General features: G+C 36.5%; 1 protein-coding gene across 1 annotated transcript; it reads left to right on the top strand.

Moving 5' to 3' along the window:
* Positions 1–251: 251 nt before the first annotated feature.
* Positions 252–15913, top strand: PBLD (phenazine biosynthesis-like protein domain containing). The gene is made up of 9 exons (XM_010023573.1): positions 252–373; positions 3416–3515; positions 6321–6419; positions 6964–7073; positions 7223–7252; positions 7771–7859; positions 8989–9167; positions 11067–11129; positions 15801–15913. The coding sequence occupies exons 1-9, from the start codon at positions 290–292 to the stop codon at positions 15911–15913; spliced, it is 867 nt and encodes a 288-aa protein (XP_010021875.1). The 5' UTR covers positions 252–289.
* The last annotated feature ends 5911 nt before the right edge of the window (positions 15914–21824 follow it).

The raw sequence follows: 21824 nt of genomic DNA, 5'->3' as shown, positions 1-21824 counted from the left end.
AAATGCCGCTGGGGCGGGCTCTGTGGTGGAAGATTTCGTGGGAGCGTGCTGGAGCTTGGTAGCAGTCGATACAAAAGCGGAGGTTAAAAGCTTTTCTAAAGAATTGAAAATCAGCGCTGAGCGCTGCGAGTGTGGAACGAGGCTTGTGTCCGTGTATGTACTCGGAAGTGACGCTGGCTCCTCCTTGCGTTAGGAAAACATTATAGAGTTCTGCTATCATCTGTGGATAAAACAGGTTGCAAAGCATTTTGCAGGAAACAGTTTCAAGACTAAATAGGCGCAAACGACAATGCAAATTCCTGTTTTTGTGGTTGATGCATTTACAAACAGGCCGTTTTCTGGAAATCCTGCGGCAGTTTGTCTGCTTGAAAATGTAAGTTAAAAACTTTAGAGGGACCGTAGTGGCATTTACCATTCTGTACTTGACCTAAGCGCTGAGCACTACATTAGGTTTTGCTTTCTTTGCGCGGGAGTTCCGCTTGAAAGCGTTCACTTTTGCTCAAGAAAATAGAGAAATTAGCACAGGGGTGCTCTTTGTCTATCAAAACGATTTCATAAAAGACATGCTTTGTATTTTTTCGGGGGGGGGGTTAAATTTGTTTTTATTAGGGACCATACTGAATTAGGAACTATATTCTAACTGAGTTAATGAAATCTCTGAAAAGAAATGCAGTAAATCACTCAATAGTTTTTTTAACTATTAACTTTTTAGCTAAGAGTGTAGGGTTTGATTTTTGTGACTTTGGTGTGGGGGTTTAGTGGTTGGTTTTGAGTTTTTTCACCGTTTTTTGTTTTCCTTTTTTGTTGTTGTTTTTTTTTTATTTTTTTGCTTTTTATGGGAAGAAAGAGGGGGAGTATAAACCTGGATCTGAGTCTTTTACAGTTAGTGTGTCAGGTTCAGCTTTAGCCAAGTTTCCACAGTGATTTGTAGAAGTTGTTAAGAACTTGCCAATGAAGTTTTAAGTTGACACACAGATACTCTTTATTTCAGCACTGGGAGACACAGGGGATATCTCCTCCTAATGTGTGTCTCGTTTAAGCATCAAACAGACCGTGATTATATTGTTGCTTAACATACATACTCAGTACATTTCCAGTAAACGTTATACATACGCATTAGTTTCCCAAGAATTTTTTAACATAATTCCATGCCTATATTCACATGCCCGTAACAACATGGGAGTGGTCTTTAGTGGTCATTTTACTTCTTCCAGCGATATTCATCACTTGGCCTTTCTTGAACTCTTGTACTGGTAGTCTTTTATGCATGCGCAGTAGATAAATGCTTACGCCAGCTAAATAGGCTCGGTAACACTGCTGACATAAGTGAGCGATTTCTCCCTGTCCTTCTACTTATCAGTTAACTTAGCTATAGCACCTCCTGAATATCTGCTAGTTTCAGATACTCTTTACAGTCCTGTTTTGCTCACAGTAAATTTTGTACGAAGGTCATAAGGTTCTAAAACTATGTTGGCTAGAACGATTTATCTTATACAAGGATCCTTATATATTTGTTTGGTTGGGCTTATTAGGTTTGGAAAGTTTTGTTACATCAGCAACTACTTACTCTGGTTTTGGCTGATTATTATGAAATCTACACCTACGAAACTTTACATTGCTATTGTTACAAAGCCACCAAGCTTAACGTTACTTAGAACTGAATTTTCTTTTTTACAAAGGATTATATTTCATTTTGTACTTCCTCGTCTCAACAGTCAGTTTTATTGCTTCGAAGTTGTGTGGTAGTTTTGGTGCAATTGACAGTAGATGTCTTCCTCTTCAAAGTGTTCTGAATGAGTTCGTTCTAACTGGTACGCTCTTGACAATTTCTTCCAAATAGGCCTTATATTATTTGTATAGTAACAGTTCATTAAAATTGTAAGTAAGAAAGTATATCTAGAGCAGTCAATGGCAGTAGCTTTAACTGACAATATGAATCCTTTCTAGATGTTTCTAAGCCTATGTAGATCTTGTACAATATAGCCTACTTACCAGATCAGCTAAAGTTGTGACTGAGAACATCTCATTTCAGAGGTATTTTTGGCCACCTGAAATCTAAATACTCCCTCTCAGAATGAACGTAGTGTAAAACTATGAGCTTCTAAGTGCATTTTCATATTCATTTTACTTTATTACATTAAATATATCGTGGGGGCAACTTACTTGTGTGTTGCCTTTGTACCTGGGGCTAGAGGCTTTAGTGTCATAGTTGAAGCTTATGTTCTAATTCATAATTTTGTTCTAAGCGCCAAGAAAGCAAGGTGCAGCTAAAGGCGATACTTCTGTTCCCTTCAGAGTCTCAGCAGATGTTTTACAAAAACTGTTCGGGGTAATGCAAGAATGCCAGAAAGAGCCCTTTCTGTGTTTCAGAACTGCCACAGGATGGCAGTATTTCAATAAAGTTCTATTATTTTTAACAACCTTTTGATTGGTCTTTGTTCTGGTTTAGTATCTTTGGAATAACTAATGGTCAGAACTGTTGTCCTAGAATAAAGGAGAGGTGCTTGTTACTGTAAAAAGTTAGAATGTTGTTTCAATGCATAGAATTCTCTCTGCGTATACAGGTCTATGGTACGCATTAGTAGTTGTTTCATATATGTAATATGTAAAGGATTAATTTTGTTAAGGGAAATAAAAATTTGCCCTCCTACTTTTACTTATCCCTCAGGTCCACATAGTACTTTATTTCAATTGTGTTTCCATATTTATAGACTAGATTCTTAGTCACAATAATTGTGGGGAAGAAGCAGTGGAGCAAGGATGAAGTAGAATTTTATACACTCACTGCAACTCATGTGTCCTGGGATCAGTGTTCACTTTTGAACCCTTCCCAGGGTTTAAAGCTGCAGGCAGTTAGAGCAGAATGTAGTGAGCTCCAGCCTTTCTGTTTTTCAGTTTATCTCCCCTCAGCTTCTTCTGACTTCATGTATTGTTCCCATTGTCTAAAGGAGAGTATCAAGGGTACAGCCATAAGCACTGATCAGCCATTTTGGTCATTGCCCCAGCAATTACTGCATACCTCTTGCTGGCATGGATTGTTCAGAGTTACAAGAAGAGAGTTGTAGCTATTTTTAGATCATGTTAATAATGTTTTCTCAGTGTGACTTATAACTTAAAAAAAAAAAAGGGTTCATGTTCATGGAAAGACTGAGTTTAGGTTTTTGGTGATTTTATTTTCCATATATTCCAAGAATTAGTAAACTAATAAGACAGAAATGCCTGTTTATCACAATAATTGAAGCACTTACCCCATTTATGCTTAAAGTTTGTGGGGTTTTGTTACTCTTAGTATTTTGAACTAAAAATTAATCTGGTTTATTATAATAGAAAATGAAATAACTGTGTTTATTTGACAGAAAGTTTGATTCTGCATTTCTTGGCCTGCTTTTAATTGGATTTATTGTTTCATCATTAGGACTTGGACGAAGATTTGCACCAAAAAATTGCAATGGAAATGAACCTTTCAGAAACTGCTTTCATCAGAAAACTGCACCCTGGGGATGACTTTATCAAGAGTGAGTGGTTCTACTTACCCACCACAATCTTGGAGTTGTGATGTATCTTCTTAAGAATATAATAAGACTTTTGTGCTTCTTTAAAGTATTTGTGCTCTGCATCAAATTCATTTTACAATATACAATCATATTATTCATAAATTAGACCATTTGTTTTAGTGTCTTTTACTAAATACGCAAGTTGTACATAGAAAATCTGAAAATTCTATGCAAAGATCCTTCAATTAGTAGTTCCTTTACTGTCAATAATCTCCTGAGAGAATTTCTTCAGAAGAATAGAGATAGAACGTGGTTATTCCACACGCACAAGACTGCAAAGTGAGCAGAATCTGGCTTGGCTGTTCAGGAAGTCATCACTGGGGTAACTGTAAGCTATTACTTGAGTTTGTCACAAAATCTTTTAAGCTACCTGTGGAGCCAGTACTGGAAAATACAGGTTTCCAACAAACTTGGAAATCAGATGTTGCCCAAAGGAAGCACATTAGACTACTCTTTTGACTGTTTTCAGAGGAGAGACATCACTGGTGTTCTTTGTAAGCGCATGTATATATATGATTGGGGAGGAAATGAAGGGACACTAGACAAGATGGAAAATATCAGACAAATACAGAATCCATTCTAAATAGCTTTGTGGATTAGTTTTCCGCTGAATCAGTTTGCTGAATCTGCTCACTTTGCAATTGTATGGTAGCAAGAGCCAAGGGGCTGGAAGCTACTAGCCTGGAGTTTGTTTCCAGGTTAAGGTATTTGTGTTGGCATGCCCTGGCTTTGATACAACGTAGTGGAAGAGAGGTATGAGCAGCTTTGGAGTTATTTGCTGTATAAAAGAGGCCTTAGAACAGTATGAAAAAAACCTGTTCTTTATCATTAGATTGTTCAGAGGTTGGATTTTGTACGTTCTCTATTATTAAAGAGGATTTTCTTAAAGTTGTAACTGTCCTCATTTACTCCTATTGTTAATAAATTGGAATTTGTTTTAGGGTTAGACTAATTGCTTGAATCAAGAAGTGATAATACTTTTCATTTTTCATGTTAACATTTTTTCATATTAACACCTTGCCAATACATTTATTTGTTTTCAAGTTGTTCATATCCAACGTCATAGGAAATGCAAGTTTTTTTCTCATTAAAGTGCTTTTGATATTAATGGGGCTAGAATTTGAGACATCAGACCCATGTGACTGCCAAAGAGTTGCACAATTTTTTCAAAGAAATTTAGCAATTGAGCTACACCTGAGAATATGCATTGAGGGGTGGTAGGAGCAAGAGTAGACCAGACACATTGGAATGTCATTCATGAGACTATCATCTGTTCTGGAGTATTAATTGATGTCTTAAGGGCTCCTGGACAAAGAGTATGTTTTTGCCAGGAGTATGAGTTTGTGATCGGTGCATTTAATTTAATTTTAATTTTTTAAAAATCTACATTATTTTAGGGTTACATTAATTTGTGAGAGTACAAAATGTCGTCTTAGTCTGAGTACGACTGTATGTCTCAGCATTCAGGCAAGTGTTCTGGGACACATAGCTTGTCTGTCTCCAATTGGGCATGGCTGACTCTATTTCCTCCTGCTTTCAGCCACCATTTCCACTTGGGGAGTGCATTAACACTACAGGGCAGGCTTACAGCTGGGTTCTGTGTCTGCAGTTCTCTGCCATGCTCATTAGTTTCATCCACTAGGTTTTGTTGGGATTCTGTTTGTTTTCATTGGAGAGGGGACTGATTTTAATGCACTGATTTTTCAGAGGAGTGATGACAAGACTTGTTTGGGTGGTTTTTTTTTTTAGTTATCAGTTGTTTCTTTTGCACCTTTTAGTTGTGTTTGGTAATTATTCACTTGGAATATATTTTCATAAGCATTATCTTAAATGCCGTGGAGTATATCTGCAAAAGCTATAGGAAACCAACTATAGTGCACTTGGGTTCCATTTTTTTTAAACAACAAATAGAAACATGATTTCTAGTGAAATGAAGAGTTAATATACATTAGAGGCTTTTACCAGACTTGACTGGTGGTTTAAGTAAAATAATTCATAACAGATCTAGCTCTGATGAAATTTCATTTATAGCAGTAAAACTATCTAGCCCTTTAAGGATATATGCAGCAGAGAAAGTTGTCGGAGAGAGAAGTTCCATTTTGGGTAAGAATTAAGTAGTTTTTTTATCATAGATACGTAAGAGAACATAGGACACCGCCACTTCAAGAAGCAAGTAAATGCTGTAAATTCCTGGGTCTTACCTGGAACAGCCAATAATAGATGATGATGTTTTCTATTCTCTCTAACCAGTTTTTGTTTTTCCTGACTGTTGTCCTGTTCTTTCGGTTAGAACAGCCGGTGGCAGTTACCAATTTTACTTTCTCAGAATGTTTTTCCCTTTTTCCAGATTATTTTTCACCTTTCTAGGTGATAAGTTGCTGTTGCAGTTTGTTGTTTGTTTGCTACACTATGCTATCTCAGCATGTCTCCAGTTTCTAGCTACCTAGCAGCACTTCAAAGGTGCCAGCTGCACTTCTCAACAATGCTTCTGGTTCACAGGTTTAGTTCTCAGGCAGACAGACATCTCTGCTCTGCAGCTCCTTTGCTTTTGTAACCAAGTGATTTTCCTCTGTTAGTAGTAGTCTCCTATTGTTGACCTGACTGAAAAGCAATAGCTATTCCGAAAGTCAATACAAAATAGGTTCCTAAAAGTGTGTTTAAGACCAAGACTGATTATAACATGCATTTTGATTACCTGAAATGTCATCATTCTGCATAAAGTTTTGAGACTTCTTCAACTTAATAACACTAAATTTTATTTTCAAGGTTCCTGCTTTGGACTCAGATGGTTCACCCCAGCCAATGAAGTTCCTCTCTGTGGTCATGCTACACTTGCAGCAGCTGCTGTGTTGTTTCACATACAAAGTATGCTTACAAGCTATTTATTACTATAACTTTTCAGAAAATTCACTTCTATTATAAAAAAAAGTCTCTATTTTCTACAACAAAGGCAATTAAATATTCAGAACATTTAGAGAACACATATGGAGATACCTTAGGTATTGTCTTTTGCAACTGCTCTGTAATTACAAGGTTGTAGTCTAATGCCTGCACTCAGATTCTGATGCCCTGCTATTATTCTTGGTTAAGAAAAATACTAAATACGCAAATGTCATCTGGGGGAGGTACAGTAGAATTTGATGAATATGGAATATTGCTCTTTGTTAACAGGAGATTTCCATTAATTCTAGAAACATGCAGAAAAGATTCCTTGCAGTTGCTGTGTTTATTAGCCTCAACAGTTTATTTATTGAGTTAGTTGGGAATTTTGTGTCAGAATACAGGTTTACTGTAGTTACTGTATTTTAGCTGCATAACTAACTTTTTCTGACTGAGCTACTCTAACAACTGTAATAATTTAGATTCAAATTCTTACGTTTGGTAATGTTGCAATGTTTTCTCTTTCTAGAAAACACAAATTCAGTTCTCACGTTTGTGACACTGAGTGGGGAATTAAAAGCCAGACAAGTGGAAGATCATATTGTCCTGGACTTACCACTTTATTTAACCTACCCACAGGTCAGTCAAAATTTTAGTCATTAAATGCTTTCAAGGAAAGTATGAGTTTATGTTTACATGTGTATGTAAGTATATCTGTCTGTAGTTGAATAGGTACATATATATATATATGTTCTATTTTTTACAGTGTGGATTTCTTTTTTCTTCAGGTACTTCAGGAAGCAGAATTGTTAATAAAGGTAAAAAAAAATCTATATGTGGTTTAGAAGCACATTTATAATAGTTATATATTAAAAATGGCTGAAAAGTGTCAACATGGCATTGCTTAATGTTCAGTACTCCTGAACTTGAAACACTAAACTTTGAAGGTCTGAGTTGTGCAGCTCAGGAAATGGAATTCTCCAAAATGATGCAGTGGAAAGTTTGTCTCCCACTACCATTGTCTAGAGTGTCAGTATTTCTCTCTGTGGCATTTTCAGCATATTGTATGCATGTGAGGGCAGTCTGGTGTCCTTGTCCTCTTCTGGGTCCCTGAATTTCTTTCTGAATTGACATACACAGAGATCTTAGCACCCACCTATATCCATTCATGCACTTGGTGCATTTACTTTTCTTGCTTTCATGTACTTTATGGCTGCATGAGAGACCTTGCATAAACCCTTTTATGGCAGGGAATGTGTTCTATGAAAATGTTGAGAAGATAATATTTCATATTCAAATGATGACTTTTCTTGGTCTCCTTTAATTTTTACACCAGGCAGCTGCTGGTGACATGATTGTTCAAGATCTTCGTTACTCTCCTGACACAAAGAATCTCTTAGTCCGCCTCAGTGATGCTTATGAAAGGTGTTGTATGCTTTTCTTTAATTTTTTTTTTTTTTTTTTTTTTAAATCAAGTGTACAGAAATAGTCTGCTTGTTTAACCTCCATTCGTTACACGCTAGGCTGGTTTATCTAGTTTTAAAACAGGTGAAGATTAAAAACTCTTATTTAAACTCCTGTGTTAAATATTTTATCTTCTAATGTGAGCTTATTGAACCTGTGGGGGTGTAGGAAACAGTTTTAACAATGGTGTGTTTTCCTTCCCCATCTATCTGAGTAAAAAAAAAGATCCAGTAACATAGCAGGAAATTAGGAGTCTTGCTTCTCAAATTAAGAGGTAATAGTTGCATAGCTTAGAGGTCTGCTTCGTGAGACGGAAGGCCACGGATTCTTACTCGTATTTGACTGTAATCTGCTTACATGTACTTAACAGCATCATAAGTAGCTTTACAGAGGAGATTCCAATTCAGATTCCAAAGTATTTGTTAATCTCAGAGATTGATTTAAGAATTTCATTCTTAAGTCAAGTATCATTTGAATATATATTGCCAAAACACAACTTCATTAATCAGGCCAAATTACTATTATTTTCACTTAAAGTTTGGCCTAACTAATATTTAAAGATTCTAGATTTAAAGGCTAGCTGGGAGATAGAAATATCCTCAGCTATACACTTATCACTGTTACTCTTTCATACTTTATCTTGTTGTAAGATATCTGCTGCTTCACAGGCCTGAGACTGTTGTAGAGTGGTTTAGAATCCCATGAAGATCTGAATGGTGTTATTTGCTTTCTCTGAAAGGAGTTGGAGTGCTTACTGTTTGTATTCCCTAGTGATGAAGTATTTTTTTAAATTATTAAACATTGAAACAGAAGTGTGCTTTTCTGTATCTAATATTCCAGCATGCTCTGTTTTCAGAAATAAATAGTAAATCCATGGCTTGAACTGCTTTCTCCGTTCAATCAGAGCATATTATATTCAGGGTGGTCTTCTGTCAGATTACATTGGGAGGGCAATGCTAGGAATCTTGTTCCTTTAACATTTTACTGTGGTTGTTTTGGGATTATAGATAAGATGATTTTGTAGTTCCTTTTCAATACTTCATGTAAAATAAAGAATATGGGCTATTAAAATTCTGTGATTATATTCAAGGTCTGTGTTGGAAGAACTGCAAGTGAGCGCACAAGACTTTTTGTCAGCTGAAAAGACAGGAAGGGTGAAAGGACTCATACTTACTCTTAAGGGAAATTCCAGCAGAAAATGTAAAGGCCATGATTTTTACTCCAGATATTTTGCACCTTGGTATGGAGTTCTAGAGGACCCTGTTACAGGTGTGTGTTTGGGTGATAACTGACTCTTACACTTGTTTCAGTTCAATTAAAAGGTTCTTATTAATCTCTATTAATCTTGTTTTGTACTTTGGAGTCTCTCTTATAAATGGCTGTTCTATAGGGATTGCAGGAGTGTGCTCTTTATACTGAAAACTTTCAGGATTGATGCAGACTCTTGCAGAAAAAATCAGCTTCTTACTATGATCAGGCCAGATATTCCTTTATCTTTTTTCAGGTCTTTTCCCTGAAGTATTCCAATTAGAGAGAAGTGAGAGGCTACTTTAGTATTGAATGAATATTGCAGCAGAAGTTCATATCCGCTTCTGTTTGTGTCTGTATTTATTTTTGCACTTCAGCTGAGCTGTCCTCTAGTTTCTTGACACTTACTGTGGATATTTTCATGCCTATGAGTAATATGAACTCAGCTAGTTGTGTATTTAGGGGCAAGAAGGCTTGTTCTCTGCCTATTGCTTTGATATTCCGCACAGTAGGTGTGATGATGGTTGCTACAGAATGATGTTATTTGCTTAGGTACCAGTTAATCTCAGGTTAATTATTATTCAGCTGAGATAATCACAGGTTAATTATTATTCAGCTGAGAACTTGGTCAAAAATGTTCATTAAATGTTTTGCTAAAGAAAGAAAACTTTCTTTGTTGGAATAATGCTAGTTATTCAACACTCCTAGCAGAAAGAAAAGTTTACAAAGAAATAAAAGCCATGAATTTCAATTATTTCTTACTCTCAGTCCTGCATTCTTGGTAGAGCTGAGAACAGAGTCTGGTAGATGTATCTAACTGCAGAGCTCGTTCCTAAGGATTTCTGGGAAGACTGGTATTGATATTTTCCCTACCCATGCCAGAGGGGTTGGAACTAGATGATCTTAAGGTCCTTTCCAACCCTAACTATTCCCTGATTCTAAGATATGTAGGAAAAGCTAATAGTTTCCACAATCTCCGAGATTCTACTCGGCTTGCTGTTGCTTGTCTCCCATCTTTAAGTGTCCTTTCTTTTATAGAAACCAAACTTTTTATTGTATTGCTGAAGTATACATTTAACAGTGTTATGGCTTTGTATGATACTTCTTTTGTAATGATTTCTTAATAATGCTACATGACCTGCTGTTCTTGAGCCCTGATGGTTACTTTGCAGCAGGGTTTGCAGCAGAGTGTCTTTGCTCCTAGCTGCTAATGTAGACTGCAGCAGCATTTCTAGCTATGAGTCTGAGAAGTCATCCTAAGTTTTTAAGCCATCTGCTGGTCAGGAAACAAGAAATTGGTCTTTAAGTTTTCAGCAGCTGTGGTGAGACCTTACATTTTTCCTTGAGTTACATCCTGATACTTACCATCATTCGAGACTGAAAAAAAACACTGAGGTTTTGTCATGAAAACTGTTAGGAGAGGAAATACTTCCGTTTTAGGCAGTGACTTCTATCCACCTGTTCTATTTAAAAAAAAATATCCAAAAGCCTATTCACATTTTTGGTGGAGAGCTGTTTGTGTTTCATTGAATAACATCATGTTTATATGAATCATATTTTGAATTTAATATTTTGAGATTCTGTTATTAGGAAACTTCACTCTTGGTAAACAAATGAGTATGTTGGGTCAAGTATTGTAATTGGTACTATTTGTGCTCCTTCCAATTGTGGCTAATCACGAAGCCCTCACCTAGGCAAAGTCTCCATTGAAGCCAGAGGATTAGGAAGTAGTACTGCTTTATCATAAATAAATTAAAAGATAAAGCCTTAAGTTCTGTCTGCTGTGCAAACTCTCAGATGTTTTGCCCTAAACACACGTGGCACTTGATTTGTTTATGGTGTTTAGATTTTGAATGTGCTTGCTCTCTAAAGTAGTGATTCCAATTTAATTTTGTACTTTATTTTCCAATTTCTTTTAAGGATCTGCCCATGCTGTCTTAAGCAGCTACTGGTCGGAGCAGCTGGGGAAGAAAGAAATGCTTGGTAAGAGAAATTGTTTTCTTGCAAAGCTGCTCATTTATGTGAAAGCTACTCACTAGGAAACGGAAAACTTACATTATTACTACAATCCAAACTGTAGCAATAACTCCCTATCCATTCTCTCAATATAAGTAAAATATTAGACATAAGGAAAAAGTTCTTCACTATGAGGGTGATGAGACACTGGAACAGGTTTCCCAGAGAAGTTGTGGATATCCCATCTGTGGAAAATTTCAAGACCAGATTGGACACGGCTTTGAGCAACCTGGTCTAGTGGAAGATATCCCTGACTATGGCAGGGGGGTTGGAACTAAATGATTTTAAGGTCCCTTCCAACCCAAACTGATTCTATTATGTAATATTTTGTGTGAAGTAATCTTCAAGAAATTGCTTTTTTACCTAACCACCAACATGACACGTCATGCCTCTGTGAGTCTGAAGTTTCTGGATTGTAATTCTCTGTAGTTAGTTTTTGATCTCAGATTTTGGATTTTAGTTCTTTGGCCCTTTCATTATAGTTGAAGCTTGGTGAATTCCAGATTATGTTGTTTATGTGTGTCCTGGGTTCAGCTACAGCAGTCATTTTTCTTCTTCTTAGTAGCTGGTGCAGTGCTGTGTTTTCAACTTCAGCCTGGGAACAACGCTGATAACACCGATGTTTTTAGTTGTTGCTCAGTAATGTTTACTCCGACCAAGGACTTTTCAGTCTCATGCTCTGCCAGGGAGGAGGGGAAGCCGGGAGGGAGCAGAGACAGGACACCTGACCCAAACTGGCCAAAGGGGTATTCCATACCACAGCACGTCATGCCCAGTATATAAACTGGAGAGAGTTACCCGGAAGGCCCAGATCACTGCTCGGGTCAGGCTGGATATTGGTGGGTGGTAAGCAATTGTATTCTCTCCCCTGGTTATTTCCCTTATCATTATTATCATTGGTGGTAGCCGTAGTGGTTTGTATTATACCTTAGTTACTGGACTGCTTTTATCTCAACCTGTGGGAGTTACATTCCTCCGATTCTCCTCCCCATCCCTCCAGGAGTGGGGGGAGGAAAAAGGAGGGGAGTGAGCGAGTGGCTGCGTGGTTCTGAGTTACCGGCTGGACTTAAACCACAACAGTGTGTTTTGATGGAATTTTACTTCTTAGGCTTCATGGCTTGCATTTTGGGTATTTGGAACAGGTATCAGTATTTTCCTTAACCTAAAGGGGGCCTACAGGAAAGCTAGAGAGGAACTTTTTACAAAGGCACGTTGTGGTAAGACAAGGGGGAATGTTTTTAAAGTAGAAGAGGGTAGATTTAGATTAGATACAAGGAAGAAGTTCTTTACTGTAAGGGTGGTGAGACACTGGCACAGATTGCCCAGAGGAGTTGGGGCTGCCGTGTTCCTGGGACTGTTCAAGGCCAGGCTGGATGGTGCTTTGAGCAGCCTGGTCTACTGGAAGGTATCCCTGCCCATGGCAGAGGGGTTGGAACTGGATGATCTTTAAGGTCTTTTCCAACCCAAACCATTTTATGACTTTATGAAATCTGTGATAGTTTCTGTAATGCTGGGGGGGGGAGGGAAGTCTCAACATATTTTCTGAAGAGAAGAAACTGTTTTTTGTAATGCATCCTCATGGACATCTGTTTCTCAGAAGTTTTTGACATTTTTAGATGTTAATACGGATTTTGAAACTCCTCCATGCCATCTTACAGACACTGCTTCTTTAAGTAATCAGACAGGAATTCTGTCTGTACTTTTAAATCATATTTTCTACCTGTTCTGCATTTTCGTATATTTTGTATGTACTGTGCCATTTCCTATTTTAGTGAAAGTATCTCAAGCAGCAAGGCAATTGGTACTGTAATCAGCTTCTCTGATGTATTAGTAAAAAAATGTCCTATCTTCCCATTTTTCCCCTGCCCCCCATATTTCATGCATTTATGTGCTCAAACAACTTTTGTGGTAGAAATCATACAAAACAGATATAAAGAGAATAAACCATCTGATCAACATGTGGTCTCTATGTGTGTTTGTGAGAAATAACTTTTCCTTACATGCATGTGACTGAGGAGTTATCATGTGGTAGCGGGGTGAATTCTGTTACTAATGAGATTATTTGGAAAAGATGGCTGCCAATCAGGAAGATTCCATATCAGCAAAGATTAATAAATAAGAGTATCTTTTGACTTTTTAGAAACCTCTCTGGTAGCTTCTGTAATATCCAGTATGTTTTATTGCAGGAATAAAGGAATATTTTCTTCCATAAAATGGAAGATCTGTCAGTTCCCAGATAGTTCACATATGAAATAATAATGAAATCATATAAAACTGAGGAACACTGTCTCTATTGTCAGATCTCTCTGGGTACTGTGACCTCTAAGAGGAGGTCAGTTGCATCTCTGCTGAAGTATCAGGCATAATTTCCTGTATTTGGGTTCTTTTCCTACTTTTATTAGACCAAATTGTCAAACAACATCTACCCATGTCAACAACAAAGAGAATTTTCCAGTCTTTTTACAAGGTGAAATACTTTATGAAGTTTCTGGAAACTATGTACCTGTCCTTGAATTTAAGCTGAGTGTTAAATCAAAGTTCAGTATCAGTCCTTGCCTTTTTTTCATTTGAAGAGTGCAATATTTAAAAGAAAAATAATCTCTCAGATGTATAGGCTTTCATAATTGTTAATGAATGCAGTATGTAGCAACTGTCTCTGCATCTGGCCTTTCACATAGTTTTCACGTTTCGAAGATAACATTTATAAAGATGCGTAAGGAATTTAATAGGACCAAACAGATTATGGAGGACTTTCCAGGTTATTGTGAAGAAAAGGGGCTTTATCCAGGACAATTTTTAATCAGCACACTCTGTCCTATCTTCTAACTTTTTCTAACTTTTCAATCTCTTCACCTTTTTTTTTTTTTTTTTTTTTTTAAAATGTGTGGGGAAGTTGCTTTAGTAAGGTAAAATAAACCTACCTGTATTTAGGTTATTGCTAATTTGAGTTCTGACGAAGAGTTTTGCAGAGTTGTAATTGCAGCTTTCATCTTTCCCAGGTAGTAGCCTGTAGATTGACCATGTCACATTTATACACAAGTGTAACATTTCTGTTTACCTGCAGACTTAAGGTGAAATATCAGTATTTCTGTGTGAGAGAAAAAAAAAGGTCAAGTATAATTCTCATATAAGCTTTTGTGGGTTATTTCTTTACTTTTATTTATTTATTTTTTTTTTTTTTTAATGCCATAAAACAGGCAGCACTGGCTCCACATTTAAAGAAAGAAAAAAACCCCAACAACCAACCAACCTCTGAAGATTTAAAATAACTGATGTCTTTATTTAGATCTGCCATCATGAGGGAGAGTTTAGCTGTGTATCCACACTTGGCAATAATAACTGATGAAATTTAGCATGGTCTGGATCCTTATAAGAGTCCAAAATATTCAGTTGAAGGCATTAATCCATACATAGATGTTCTGACAAGTTAAAAACAATAACCAGTGGTTCTATAAATGCAAAAGATAGAAAGTATCTATTTGTCTGTTTCCACCTTTTTGGAGTGTGTGCTTTGTCTGGGAATCTAATATCCTGTTAAAAGGAAGAGCATTCTTGTCAGCTGTGGCTGAGAAATTGTTTTAAAGCTCACAATATATATACATTGTTCGTTAAATGGAGAGATCCTGCGCTCTGTTGGGATCTGAATACAATCACTACTAGGTTTCCAAATTGGGGGTTTGTGGGGGAAAAACCTGCCCATTAGCTTTGAACAACTTTTGTAGTTAAAACTTCGTTGAGTAAGGAGACTGCAAACATTCCTGCCCCTTCATCCATTTACAGCCTTTTACAAAAACAACACTGTGTGAAGCTCAAACCTTTGCTTAATGCCATCTGACCAAGATGACTTTCTCCTCAAGTACTTGTGCAACTAAAATTGGACTACTGAAACAAGTCTATAGGCTCAACCTGTTAAGTGAGCATTATCGTCCCACCTGTATATGACTTAACAGTTCAGGCAAAAGTTTAGTTCTGTAATTATTTACCCGTGGAAGGCTTTTTCTACTTAAACTTTATCCAGCTGCATTAAATTATATATTCAGGGTTATATAAATCAATAGCTGTTCTTGTCTGTGTAAGAATTTGGTCTTAGTTTGTGACAAGTGAAGCAGCATCTATGTTTCTTTGTAGACTTTTACCACTGCCTGCTTGACCTTTATTTACCTATTAGACAAATAAATAATTAGCATCCTCTGAACCTACTATCTACTTCAGATGTTCAGCATTAGTAAGGCGATTCTTCATTCTTATGCAGATAATACTCAGTGTTCTTCCTTATTACCTACAGAAACTGTCTATCCTATGAATGGGTGGATTCTCAAAATCTTTATAGTAGGTCTAAAGGCTTCTTTAGAAATACAAAGGAAACTTTCTTTGGCTACATCAGATCAAAGCGTCCTTTGCTACTTGTATTAACTAGCATTTTTGTCAGACTTAATAGACAAGTTCTAGTCTGAGACAGACTCTCAGCTGATCTTCATCCATAAAGACAATCCATCCAGGGTGTCCTAGAACAGTGCTTGCCCTGGTGCTGTTTCATTTCTGGAGACAGAGGGCTCATTTCCATGAGTGTTTCTGGATTTTAAATAATTTGTGATAGATACTAGTTTTTTTTAACCATGGATTCTTGTTTCCATTTAGCTTTTCAATGTTCCCGCCGTGGAGGAGAGTTGAAGATTTCACTGCGTAATGATGGAAGAGTTGACATTGCAGGGAGAGTTGCTGTTGTGTTAAAAGGAAACCTGACTTTCTGAAAAAAAAAAAAACCAACCCAAAAAAAACCCCAAACAAACAAACCCCTAACCAAAAAAACACTAATCTCCTACACCTTCACATTATTCATATTACACTGATTATATCAGTTTCTAAGCAGTGAATTACCACTGTCCTCAAAAGTCTTTGATTACTTATTGTTCATTTTTAAAAATTGTTTGAAAATATTCCTAATCTTCAAGATCCTTAGTATTATTTTCTTCACTTTCATCTTGCCACTTCATATGTACACTGGCCTCAGAAAATGTCCACTGACAACTGTCTTGGTTTTCTGCTTTTAAATGATTCTGTTCTTTGTTTTGAGATTCCATGTTAGAAGCCATACCTGGTTCCTGGCTTGAATTGTAAACTTCTCTGATAAAATAATCAGTCTTCTTCCATTCATTTTTCCATTTCATTTTCCATGAAATCTAACTCTAGTCCTTAAAAAAAAAATAAATCTTTTCTCTGCCATATATTGAAATGATGCTTATATGTTTATTAATTTACTTGAATTAAAATATGAAAAAATATAAATGGTTTAGAAATGTGCTTTTATGAACAGTAGTTTTCAAGGATGAATGGTGTTGCAATGGCTCATATTACTGCTGCTTAGTCTATTTTTAATTACAGTTTTAGCAGAAAGATTTAAGAGATTGCATAGTGATGCACATGAAACCGGTTAAAAATTGCAAGAAAACTTTATTGGTCACAGCAATGTAATCTACATTTCAAAGACTGGAGATTTCCTCCTATATTAAAAGTTTCTTCTGTAATTTTCTTCATGAAGTTTACTGCTTCAGATTTTATCACCTTTTCCTTTAGTATTCTGGTCTTTCTCTGGATTTATTAGGGATACTGAACTGTTTTAGTTACTCTAACTAAAACTCTGTTTTCCTTTTCAAATCACTTTTGTCCTAGCTTTGCTTTAGTTCTTTGCCGTATTTCAGCATGAAGTGTTTTGAACTCAAAGGCATTTCATACTGTGGGAACAGCTGGGTGTCTACAAATGATGAAGATCTTAGTTGTGCCAAGTTCCCCAATTTCCAGTTATTTTGAATTTTATCATAACTTGTTACTTACTTCTTACTTAAGCCCAAGTATCTGGAGGCAGCTAACAGTGATAAAATCCTCTGGTTCTTTTGAAATAGAAGTTTCTAGCTCCTACTGCTACACAGAAAATATAAAAAACGTGATTTAAATGCACTACAAAGCTCAAGAGCTGGATGGTAAGCAAAGGGAATTTCAGAATGGAAAGGCATATTCTTCCCTGTTGAATCTTGCTGAAGTTCATGGACCTGAAATGGGCTTGTAAACATGGACTCATTATCAAATGCAAGATATGGCTATGAAGGCAGCTTAACAGCAGTGTTGCAGTGTCGTATTTAGCAGCCACCTTGACCTTGCCTTCTTACAAAGCAGATTGGTCACTTTGTGGCTAGTGACCTGGATCTTCTCGAGGAGCACTACTGCAGGCTTGTTTTGCTGCATTTGCTGCTTCCTACTGGTTTATGCAAAGACTGAATCTAAGATGCTTTGGGAAAAAAAACAAAAAACAAGGCGTCTTTAAGAATATAAATGAACTAAAGAAGCAATTATTATTCACCCATTATGTTTAACAAATAGACAGTACAATTATTTTTTTCTTTTAACTCTAGAGAAATAATAATGAACAAAGCCCAGTAAATTTTAAATATACCTGCTATCTAAATATCCTGACCCAACCAATATCTCTGCTGCTTAATGCATTTTTTTATAGTTTACTGCTACTTTGTCTCTGTTTCTCGTCAGGACAGAAAAATCTCCAGAGCTCAGGTGGGAGACTGTGCAGTAATGTGTTTGTAATCAACAGATTAGTTAATCAGCCATGATTTATTGATGATGAATTAATTATACCTGATTGTGCAGTTCTGCCGCCTAAATGGAGCTTTAAAGGAGTTATTTTATTAATCATCGTTGTGCTAATTGCAGACACTTACAGAAGGATTGCTAATTAAACATGCAACCATATGCAAAACAAGCAAGGCTGCTGAGAGTGGCAAGAAAAAGAGCATTCATTTTCTGAGTAGCAACTTTACTGTGATGAAATATTGTGGAGTTGACCTGGTGATTGTAATTACCTAGACATACTTTAATACACTGCAAGTTTTCAGTCAACAGTAAAGGAAATTAATTGTGACAAATTCTGTTAATCTTTCCTAGTGCAAAAAATAGGTTCGGCAAACTTAAGATTATTTGGAATTATTTGCCCTTGTTGTATATTTTCATGTGAAGGATTTACCTGGTGTTTTTATTAGCTGTATATTGTTAGTCTAACTTAACTATCTTAGCATTCAGGATCTTGCTCAAATTCAGGTTACCTTAGCACCAAATGAAATGTCTGATTATGCTTGAAATGAGAATTCAGACTCAAAATCGCATGAGTCACATCAAGAAAAAGAGGAGCACAGGAATGTTTAAGTTAATTTCTAAAAGCCAAAGTCTGCAGAGAAAATGCAGAAAGGAAACAGTACTTAAAGGTAGATTTCTGTGAAGAGATTACTATAATTTAAATAAATATTACTATCATGTGATCTTCAATAGCACAATTTTAGGTCCTTATAATGCTAAATACAATCCTTGAATGCTGCGGGCTTCATCATAATGGACTTTCCATGGACTCTCTTTAATGGAGGTCACTAGACCTTCCTCATTAATTAAATAAAACTTTGTTTAAGAGAGAATTTTCTGGAACTGCCTGTATAATATTACAGTTAGTAACACAGAAGTTTGGAATTTAATGTTTCTCTAAGAAAACAGTCAACTTGCATTGTTGTGATTTGACATTTTAATTTAATCAAGAGTTAAATTTAAGTGAAGATACTAAGTGGAAGGTTCAGAAATGCAGTGTCTCTTTGGTTAGTGTTTCTGGTGCAGAGGATTTGCAGAACTTTTTGTGCTGCTCTCTTAATAAAGAGCAAATTATGTGAAGGGAAAATACAATTCCAAAAATTCCTGTGTGCTTGAGAATTATTTATCATGTGTCCACTGGCCATCAGGTCATTAAGTTACAGGTCACTGCTAGTTTTGAGTAAATCTGGCTAGATCCAACAGCCAAAACATGAATATTTAAATGCATGTTTGCTCATTTTACTTCTTTGGTATGTGCCAAAGACGATTTACTTCTTCGGCAGAGCCATAGCTCACGTAGGAGTCAGGAAGAAAGCACATAACCCTGAGGAAGTAAGCAAAATAACAAAAAAAATATTGAGCAACATAAACCATATAAGTTTGTGGCTATGGAATGAATGTACAGCTTAAAGGGATGAAAATAAATTGGGAAGCTGTGTTTTAATTTAATAAGCCACTTAACAGATATGCCTAAAGTATTCCTCTTTTGTGTTACCTAGATGTCAGTAGACAGCAGGTTGTTATCAAAGTTGGGAAAAATTGCAGAAGGTGGAAGTAAAAGATTTCATGACAGCAAGAGGTTATAGAAAGGAGCCATGTGGTCCATAAGGGATAGGAAGGGAAATTAGCAACAGATGAGGCACTTATTTCTGGGAAAGGGAAGATTTCTTTGTCTCAGTATTCATCAGAGTGACAGGGAAACATGCCATAAACAGAGGGAACCTTCCCAGAAGTAAAAAACCGCACAACTAAATGAAAATTAAGGGTGCTGCCAGATCAGGCAAACATTAGATTAGTTCAGTTAAAAACCAAAAAAATCTGCCAATTAAGGAGTTTGATTCTGACTTCTGTTACTGCCCCCCCCGCCTGAGGAGTAGATTTGTCTTTAAAGTAATTGCCAGACTTAAAAAAAAAAGACTGAACAAAGGAGAACCAAAGGATCTATCTCAATTGCTGAGTCACTGTCCTTTTAGTTCCTAAAATTTACTACAAAATATAATTAGAATTTTTCAAAAGAATGCTAAAGTGAAATAACAAAACCTGGTATGTTACCAGAGAGTAGAAAAGTGTGATTTATTTATTTATTTATTTTTACTAGAGGTCAGTTTTCGTCGTAAGTCCTTTAGTTTAGACTTTGGTGATTTCTTTAGTGAGAGGTTCACTTTCACTTGTAGTTTTTTCCTCAGTGATTGGTGAAGGAGAATAATCCCCATTTTCTGATGTCATGAGTCACGTAAGCCTAAGTTTTATCCAGTTTCCAGTGTTCTTCAACTTTTTTGGTGATACACCCAAACGAAGAAACCACTTTCCTGTATATAATTTTTGTGCTGTTAAGAGTTACAGGGTAGATAAAATACATTAAGCAAACCCAAGAAGTATTCTCAGATACATTTCTAGAATTGTAAAGAGGAAGGAGTTTGATGGAGATGAAGTATATTTGTGAGGAGCAAGAAGAAGAGAAGGAGGTGCAATGCCTGTGTAGAGACTGAAATATGTCACCATAGTTAAAACAAGGGCATGCCTTCAGGTTTTACCACCAGTTGGAGTTAATGATGCGAAGACGGTTTGATCTGGGAGTCAAGTTGAGAGATGTTAGGCTAAAGAAGATATTATGTGGATTATTGTAGAGCTGGAGCAGAGCATGAAGTGCAGCAAAGCCAGGAACCCGAGTTTGAATTCAGATGTATTCTATAGTGACCTTTTGCTATGCTTTGAATCCAAACCAAACGGGACCTACTAGAGTCCCCATCCCACCAAGCTCAATTCAGGTGGGAAGTTCCAGAAAGCATCCTTTCTCTATAAATATTTACAGCTATAAACAGAAATAAATTATCTTAATGACTATGATAATTTCAGTCACCCGTATTCAGAAAGAAATGGCTCCTTTCAGAAGAAAATAGCTTTTTAAAGCAGTCTTGGTCTTTAATGTGTTTATGCACAGCAACTTTCTGAAGATGTGTCTGATTGATTTACATATTTAACATTGCAGCTTCTGTTCTTGCTAACGTTAGGAGCATGGTTACTACAACTTTCAGAAACATTTCAGCAGTTAATAGCAACAATAAACAAAGTACCCTCTTAATAACATCTAGAGGCACTTTCTCAATAAAGTTACAATTTCAGCAGATAAAAAATGTAGATTAAAAGGAAACACCTGCTCCTGTAAATTACTATGCTGCAGGTACCAACCCAGGAGACTCTGCAGATGGTTCTGTATTTGCAAACCTGACCTCACCCACCCCTTCATCAATCTCCGACTGATTGATTCTCTCCAAAGTAGAATGCATCATATCCCAAGGTACTAGGAGACACCTTTGAATTAGTCCCAGTCAGAATACCAATTAATTGGTACTTCTCTTTCGTTTTGGAAGTTCTTAACAAGGGATTCAGTTGTCTCATCGAGGACTAGCACTGACTAAAAGGTGGTACAGTGAGACAGTTCTAGGAAGAGCTCTAAAGGGTATTGTACTTCAGGAGGTGTAATCTTTGCTAGATTTCCCTGCTGAATGGGAGTGTGGGTTAAGTTGTGCTCAGCCCTAGGATTTCGAGATGGACAAAAAGAAGATGGAATCTTGATCCTTAAAAGGTTAAAATATGAATTCATCACTTCTGTTAGACTTCCCTGTCAGCCAAGAAAAAATAGAAGAGGTATTCTAAGTTCTGTATGTTCATTTTCCCTCCTCAGTTGTTTTCAGGCATTTTACTTGTGTTGAGACCTGAGAATGTTTACGCTAGTCTTCACTAGGACAAATTTTCTCACATGCTTCTTCCAATACATACCTATGCAAACACCTTGTACAATGTATTGATACCAGTCTGAGCAACAGTTCCTTTTTCTTTGTGGAAGAATACATTATCACCCTTTCTAGAAAACAACCCTTCTGAAAAAAATGGATACAATCTTGTGTTCCATGTCCAGTCATAAATGTGCCTATTTTGTCACCCATACTCAAGATTAAGAGGAAGACAGAGTGATACGGTGATATGTTTTGGGCTTCAGTGGTACCTGTAAAATATTTAAGG

This window comes from Nestor notabilis, unplaced genomic scaffold, assembly GCF_000696875.1.
Source record: "Nestor notabilis isolate BGI_N333 unplaced genomic scaffold, ASM69687v1 scaffold12501, whole genome shotgun sequence".
NCBI classification, from domain to species: Eukaryota; Metazoa; Chordata; class Aves; order Psittaciformes; family Psittacidae; genus Nestor; species Nestor notabilis.
Note: the sequence above shows the minus strand (reverse complement) of the source record. Positions and strands in the feature narration are given on the sequence as shown.

Excerpts from the sequence above, each read along its gene's own strand:
- PBLD (XM_010023573.1), top strand. The coding sequence starts at position 290 with ATGCAAATTCCTGTTTTTGTGGTTGATGCATTTACAAACAGGCCGTTT. Across the intron at positions 7,074-7,222 it reads TTTATTTAACCTACCCACAG|GTACTTCAGGAAGCAGAATT; the intron begins GTCAGTCAAAAT and ends TTTTTTCTTCAG. Across the intron at positions 9,168-11,066 it reads TCTAGAGGACCCTGTTACAG|GATCTGCCCATGCTGTCTTA; the intron begins GTGTGTGTTTGG and ends ATTTCTTTTAAG.